The sequence below is a fragment of the Neltuma alba genome, unplaced genomic scaffold, assembly GCF_004799145.2.
Source record: "Neltuma alba isolate B1F8T4 unplaced genomic scaffold, ASM479914v2 tig00010867_pilon, whole genome shotgun sequence".
Lineage (NCBI taxonomy): Eukaryota > Viridiplantae > Streptophyta > Magnoliopsida > Fabales > Fabaceae > Neltuma > Neltuma alba.
The window spans coordinates 734,099-741,567 of record NW_021635659.1 but is presented as its reverse complement, the minus strand read 5'-3'; the positions used below and the strand labels follow the sequence as shown (position 1 = coordinate 741,567).

Below are 7,469 nucleotides of genomic sequence, written 5' to 3'. Positions count from 1 at the left end.
ACTATCCCATTTCCATTTTGGTATCTCCACATTTTAAATTAACCTGGTGGCTTTTGATGCTCAATTTTGACCTTTTGACAAGTCAAACAATGGGAGACAAATTTTGTCATGTCTTTCTTCATTCCAGGCCACTAATAGTTCTGGTTTAGATCATTATACATCTTAGTGATTCCTGGATGTATGGTATACCTGCTTCAATGAGTTTCCTCTAAAATGTATTGCTTAGATTTTCCATCATTAGGGATGCAAACTTTCTCCTTAAATCTTAAAATACCATCTTTGCCAACTTCAAAATCACTAACTTCTTCTTTTAGTTCTTCCCTGATCTTCAATAAATAGTCATCCTCTAACTGAGCTATCTTGAGCTCCTTCCAGAATTCATTCTTAATCTGCATGGCCTACAAGATTGTATCCATATCAGCTAGCACATCAGTGTCCTTCACTGTTTCTAACAAATGGTTCTCATAGAGACTCAGTTGAAATATATGAATAGCTTTTCTACTTAAAGCATCAGCGACAACATTCGCTTTACTAGGATGATATTTCAATTGGAAATCATAGTCTTTTAGAAACTCTATCCACCTTCTCTATCAATTATTGAGCTCTTTTTGATCCATCAGATGCTTCAAACTCTTATGGTCACTAAAACATCAAATTGTGAACCATATAAGTAGTATCTCCATATCTTCAATGCAAATACCACTGCTACTAGCTCTAAGCCATGAGTTGAGTAATTTTCCTCATGTGGTCTCAACTGTCTAGAAGCATAAGCAATAACCTACCCTTCTTACATTAATACACATCCTAAACCTTTCAAAGAAGCATCAGTGTAGAGGGTGTATGGCAAAGCAGGATCAGGAATAACCAATGCTGGTGCAGAAGTTAACTTCTTTTTCAACTCTTGAAAGGCGGCTTCACACTTCTCTGTCCAGATGAATAGTTGGTCTTTCTTGATCAACTTAGTAACTAGTATAGCCAACTAAGAGAGTCCTTATACGAACCTCCTATAGTATCCAGCCAAACATAGGAAACTTCTTACTTCAGTCACTGACTTTGGTTGTTCCCACTAGAACTGCATCAACTTTTATAGGGTCCACTGCAACCCCTTCAGTTGAAACAACATGCCCCAAAACTTCACTTCCTTGAGTCAAAACTCGCACTTGCTCAATTTAGCATAAAGCTTGTGCTCTCTCAAAAATTGCAACACTATTCTAAGGTGCTCATAGTGTTCCTCTTCGTTTTGTGAGTAAATGAGAATGTCATCTGTAAACACCACCATGAACTTATCCAAATAGGGTCTGAAGATCCTATTCATATAATCCATGAATGCAGCTGGAGCATTGGCTAAACCAAATGGCATCACAAGAAACTCATAATGACTATACCAGGTACGAAAAGCAGTCTCAGGAACATCTTTTGCTTTAACTCTTAATTGATGGTATCTTGACCTTAAGTCAATCTTAGAGAATACTGCTGACCCTACCAACTGATCTAACAGATCATCAATTCTTGGTAGTGGGTATTTATTCTTGATGGCGACTTTGTTTAATTATCAGTAATCAATATATAACCAGAAGGCTCCATCCTTTTTCTTCACAAATAGCATTGATGATCCCCATGGTGACACACTTGGTCTAATGAATACTTTCTCAAGTAACTCTTCAAGCTACTTCTTTCATTCTGCCAATTCAGCAGGAGCTATTTAATAGGGAGCCTTAGAGATAGGCTCTGTCTCAGGAGCTAAATTAATGGAAAACTTTACTTCCCACTCAGCAGGTAGTTCTAACACTTCCTTAGGAAATGCCTTAGGAAACTCATTCACAATCTCAATTTCATTAATCCCTTCTTCTATCTCAGCTTGCATAGAAAAGAAGACCATGAAGGCTTGACATCCTTGCTTTATACAACTTTTAACTTGAACAGCTGATAACAGAGGAAGACCTTTAGACACCTCAATAGGCATGCAATACACAGGCAAAGAAACAAATTTTGCTTTATAATCAAGCGTGGCACTATTAGCTGTTAGCAAATCCATGCCCACAATCACATCAAGATCCTTAAGTGGCAAACAAATCAAATCAATCGTTGTCTTTCGACTCTCAAACTCCAACACAAGATTCAAGCATGCATTTGAAGTTTTCACAGCAGATCCAGCAAGTGTCAAAACATTCATATCAAAAGACAAATCATAAACATGCAAGTTCAATTGCTTAGCATATTCAAAAGCAATAAAAGAATGTGTAGCACTAGAGTCAAATAATGCATGTATATTATGAACTTGGAGAGAAATTATACCTCTAATCAGATTGGGAGACACACCAGCCTCTTCTTGAGTCAACACAAACATACAGCCAAAAATGGTAGATTGGGTCTCTGATGTACTTTATTTGTTTTCAGTGCTATAGCGAGAGATATGTCTAACCTTGCCACAAATAAAGCAAGTCCAACACTTGACTTGATGATGCTTGCCACACTTGGAACATGCTAGAGAATGTGCAGTGCTGGGTGCAGAAGTAGTAGAGCCTCTGAATGATGATTGGCTCCTACTAGTATTACCCCTTAGAAGTGGGGGCCTCTATGACTGTCTGTTCTAGAAGCGGCTCTTCTTGCTAGAGCTTCCTTGATTAAACCCACTTCTCTTGCCAGTTCTACCACTAGGCCTCATAAAGGAAGAGAAACAACCTTGGGAGTCCCTCTTTGGCTCAATTTCATAGCCATAACCCTTAATCTCAATATTGAGGAGACGAAGTCAAGTACACATGTCATCAAAAGAAGCGATTTGGAGTGGCACTAGCTGTTGTCTAAACTCTAGTCTAGCTTTCTGTAATATCTATCTGCCACCCATCTACTATTCTTTTTAGTTTGTCCATAAGTTGAATACTTGATTAACCCCAAAAATTTTGGCAATAAAAGCATCCACATCTATGTCAATTTGCTGAAAAGCATAGAACTCTGTCTCTTTAAGTGATTGGAGAGCCGAAAGGAAGTAGTATTAGAAGAACATTTACTTAAACACTTCCCATATAGGAAAGTTTCATCAGATGGTTCTAACACTCTCCCACCATTTTTTTACAACATCAACAATTAATACAACCACTACTTGCACCCTTTGATGTGAGGTGTATGGGACCAAGGTGAATATAGTTTCCAAACAATCGTCCAAAGTTCACTCTTAGAAGGATTAAAGTTGCCATTAAATGTTAGCTGTTCGCACCTATTGAAATCCCTCCATACATCACTAATAGGACACTCCTTCTTTTCATGCCGACTGCTATCACCAGTCTCCATAATAGTGTGGTGATCTTCTTCAGAATGATGGCTACTTGATTCATTAGCATTGATATGCCTATTTTCTTGGACGGGCTCCTCATCCTGTCTCCTTTCATTTAGTTGTTGCTCATGTCTTTGGACTTGCTGACTGATTTAGATCACCAATTTCCTTAGCTCCCTTAAGAAGCTTTATTATCGAGGGGCTCTTGAGGTTGGTCTAGGTTGCTATTATTACTAGCTGGCTGTATCCTAGCTGGCTGTATCCTACGCATATCTACCATCTCTCCCCTTCTAAAGAACACAACCAACCAAGAACGATAAGGCTTTGAAAACCTTAAAAGAAGTCTAATAATAAAGGGGAAGCACATGTATGATTAATGTATATTGCCAATGCAACTATATGCCATAATGAAAATGAACAAGAAAACCAGAAGACACAAGGCTCTGGATACTAAGTTTGTAACAACCCTCGTAATTAATGGTAAATAAACATTTTTAAAATGATAATTAATTCAAAAGGTTAACCATGGTAGGAAGGACAAAACTAATTAAATAGAAATCTACCATAGTCATTAACAATTTATTTCCATAACCGAGCAATAGCTACTATTCTAGAATAGTAAAGATAGTTAATGAAATAAGAAGTAATCAACACTTGATTTTTCACGTATGTATCAAATCCATTAGTAATACTTTGGAATCTCAAAATACAATTAACACCAGTGGTAAATAGGCTAGGGCCTTTAAAGCTTGTCAGAATAACAGTCACTACCACCTATAATAATGGCAACCAAAATAAAAGTCACATATGTGTCTAAAAGGACTCCACCCAACAACAAAATTCCAGAATGCAGCGGAAAAGTTAAAATTATGTTAAGTATAATAAAAAGGCCCTAAATTTTGGTAATATACATCAATCAAATCATGTATACCAAAACAGAGGCTACACAGAGTGGAAAGGAAAACTCAAGTCTCAGACAACTTCCCCTTGGGACCAACATTTGAACCCTCACCTGAAAAATATTAAATAACCACGGGGTGAGTCAAATTGACCCAATAACCATAATTCCAATTCAACAAGTATACAGGGAGTGATTATAAGATAGTAAGTAGGCAAAGTATAATTTCAAATAACATATAGGATAAACATCTTTACAGAAAACAATATCTAATAATTTAAAAAGTAACTTACATGCACAGAACTTCATTAACCATCCTTATAACCTCCTTGTAAACTCTGATAGAACCCATGGGCTATTCACACATATCAAGATTCATCTCTTTTTCAAGACTGCACCAAGCTCTCCAATAATGAGATGTAACTCGGCCAAAAGTTACAAAGCTCATATTGGACCATGGATTCCCTTTCCTTGGACTATGGAAAGGTGTCATGTCCCTTGGGCTGACCCTTGACTCAGCCAAAGAAGAGTGATACTGAGGGCCCTAAGAATGTTGGAGCCAGCCACTAAGAGCCAAGTGGTAGCTATACCACGTGGTATAAATAATCAAGGGTTAAAGTGCAATTTGAATAACAAAGTTTACCTCACCAGTCTCCATAATAGTGTGGTGATCTTCTTCAAATGATGGCTACTTTGATTCATTAGCATTGATATGCCTATTTTCTTGGACGGGCTCCTCATCCTGTCTCCTTTCATTTAGTTGTTGCTCATGTCTTTGGACTTGCTGACTGATTTAGATCACCAATGTCCTTAGCTCCCTTAAGAAAGCTTTATTATCGAGGGGCTCTTGAGGTTGGTCTAGGTTGCTATTATTACTAGCTGGCTGTATCCTACGCATATCTACCATCTCTCCCCTCTCTAAAGAACACAACCAACCAAGAAACGATAAGGCTTTGAAAACCTTAAAAGAAGTCTAATAATAAAGGGGAAGCACATGTATGATTAATGTATATTGCCAATGCAACTATATGCCATAATGAAAATGAAACAAGAAAACCAGAAGACACAAGGCTCTGGATACTAAGTTTGTAACAACCCTCGTAATTAATGGTAAATAAACATTTTTAAAATGATAATTAATTCAAAAGGTTAACCATGGTAGGAAGGACAAAACTAATTAAATAGAAATCTACCATAGTCATTAACAATTTATTTCCATAACCGAGCAGTGGCTACTATTCTAGAATAGTAAAGATAGTTAATGAAATAAGAAGTAATCAACACTTGATTTTTCACGTATGTATCAAATCCATTAGTAATACTTTGGAATCTCAAAATACAATTAACACCAGTGGTAAATAGGCTAGGGCCTTTGAAGCTTGTCAGAATAACAGTCACTACCGCCTATAATAATGGCAACCAAAATAAAAGTCACATATGTGTCTAAAAGGACTCCACCCAACAACAAAATTCCAGAAATGCAGTGGAAAAGTTCAAATTATGTAAGTATAATAAAAAGGCCCTAAATTTTGGTAATTTACATCAATCAAATCATGTATACCAAAACAGAGGCTACACAGAGTGGAAAGGAAAACTCAAGTCTCAGACAACTTCCCCTTGGGACCAACATTTGAACCCTCACCTGAAAAATATTAAATAACCACGGGGTGAGTCAAATTGACCCAATAACCATAATTCCAATTCAACAAGTATACAGGGAGTGATTATAAGATAGTTAAGTAGGCAAAGTATAATTTCAAATAACATATAGGATAAACATCTTTACAGAAAACAATATCTAATAATTTAAAAAGTACTTACATGCACAGAACTTCATTAACCATCCTTATAACCTCCTTGTAAACTCTGATAGAACCCATGGGCTATTCACACATATCAAGATTCATCTCTTTTTCAAGACTGCACCAAGCTCTCCAATAATGAGATGTAACTCGGCCAAAGTTACAAAGCTCATATTGGACCATGGATTCCCTTTCCTTGGACTATGGAAAGGTGTCATGTCCCTTGGGCTGACCCTTGACTCAGCCAAAGGAAGAGTGATACTGAGGGCCCTAAGAATGTTGGAGCCAGCCACTAGGAGCCAAGTGGTAGCTATACCACGTGGTATAAATAATCAAGGGTTAAAGTGCAATTTGAATAACAAAGTTTACCTTAAGGGGCACTAGGCACGATAATGTTTATTTGGGTACAAAATATACATGACTTTGTCAAAAGGGGCATCTGGCACCATGCCATTAACATCCGTTAGTTTACTATTAGAGGGGGCCATGAAGTTAGTTTTAATGCGTATTGTTAACAACAAAGTTTACATTAAGGGGCACTAGATACTATGAAGTTTACTTAGGTGCAAAATATACATGAACTTTCTGAAAGGGAAAAAATTTTTCCCAATTTATTTCAAACACCCAATTTTCACTAGTTAAAGTCTCTCTCCAAAAAATTATCAACATTCTTATTTCAATAACAATCCTCGAAGTTCAAGCATTAAAAATCCTCATTAACCTCCAATGAACTAACTAAGAGATCAATTTCAAAATTAATATCATCATTAACACAAATCACAATTTTCCCAACCAAACCCTAACTTACATATCCTTAAGTCAACCATCCAAATAAAAATCTAGATCATAAGACTCTTATTCTAACCTTATAAGCTCCATTAATATCATAAAATAAGTTAGAAGCCTCAAATATTAAAAATCTATCAAGCCCTAAAAATTTTTTTTTTGCCATAAACTTAGAAAATAAATAAAAGAAGTTAAATAGAGAAAGTAGGAAGAAAATATCTTACCTAGACGACTTAGATGAGACCAAGCAATAACCCTTTTTTCTCTCACACTCTCCACCTCCTCTCACACGTCACTCTCTCTCACTCTCCACGCGACCAGAGGAACAATGTGAGACAAAGCGTAAGGGAGGGGGAAAAAGCTGGATAGGAGAAGGAAGAAGGGAAAAATGAATCATGTGACCTATTATTCATTCCCTTCAATATTCATTTTTTTAATAAAAGGGGGGGCTCATGTGTTAGGATTATAGTTTTGATGATAACAAAGTCAGAATATCAAGGTTAAGTATTTTGATCGATCAACTGATCGAGCAATCATTTATCGCTAAGGTTTCAGATAAATGACCAAGTGTAAATCAGGTCTATAGTAGGCTTTTTGGATCAAAGAACTATTCGATGAGTAATTTATCGATAAGTGATCGATAATCGCTAACGTAAAAATCACATAAGAGTATGGTAAATTATCGATAAGCTGATCGATAATATCAGGTAAA

At 36.5% G+C, this 7,469-nt stretch overlaps 1 protein-coding gene across 1 annotated transcript; it reads right to left on the bottom strand.

The window, feature by feature from the left end:
• Positions 1 to 1,702: 1,702 nt before the first annotated feature.
• Positions 1,703 to 2,347, bottom strand: LOC114759584 (uncharacterized). Its single transcript, XM_028948785.1, has one exon. It carries the CDS (start codon positions 2,345 to 2,347, stop codon positions 1,703 to 1,705), a length of 645 nt encoding a protein of 214 aa, XP_028804618.1.
• Positions 2,348 to 7,469: the final 5,122 nt, after the last annotated feature.

Bases quoted from the DNA above. Each gene is read 5' to 3' on its own strand.
- LOC114759584 (XM_028948785.1), bottom strand. From the start codon at position 2,347: ATGTTTGTGTTGACTCAAGAAGAGGCTGGTGTGTCTCCCAATCTGATT.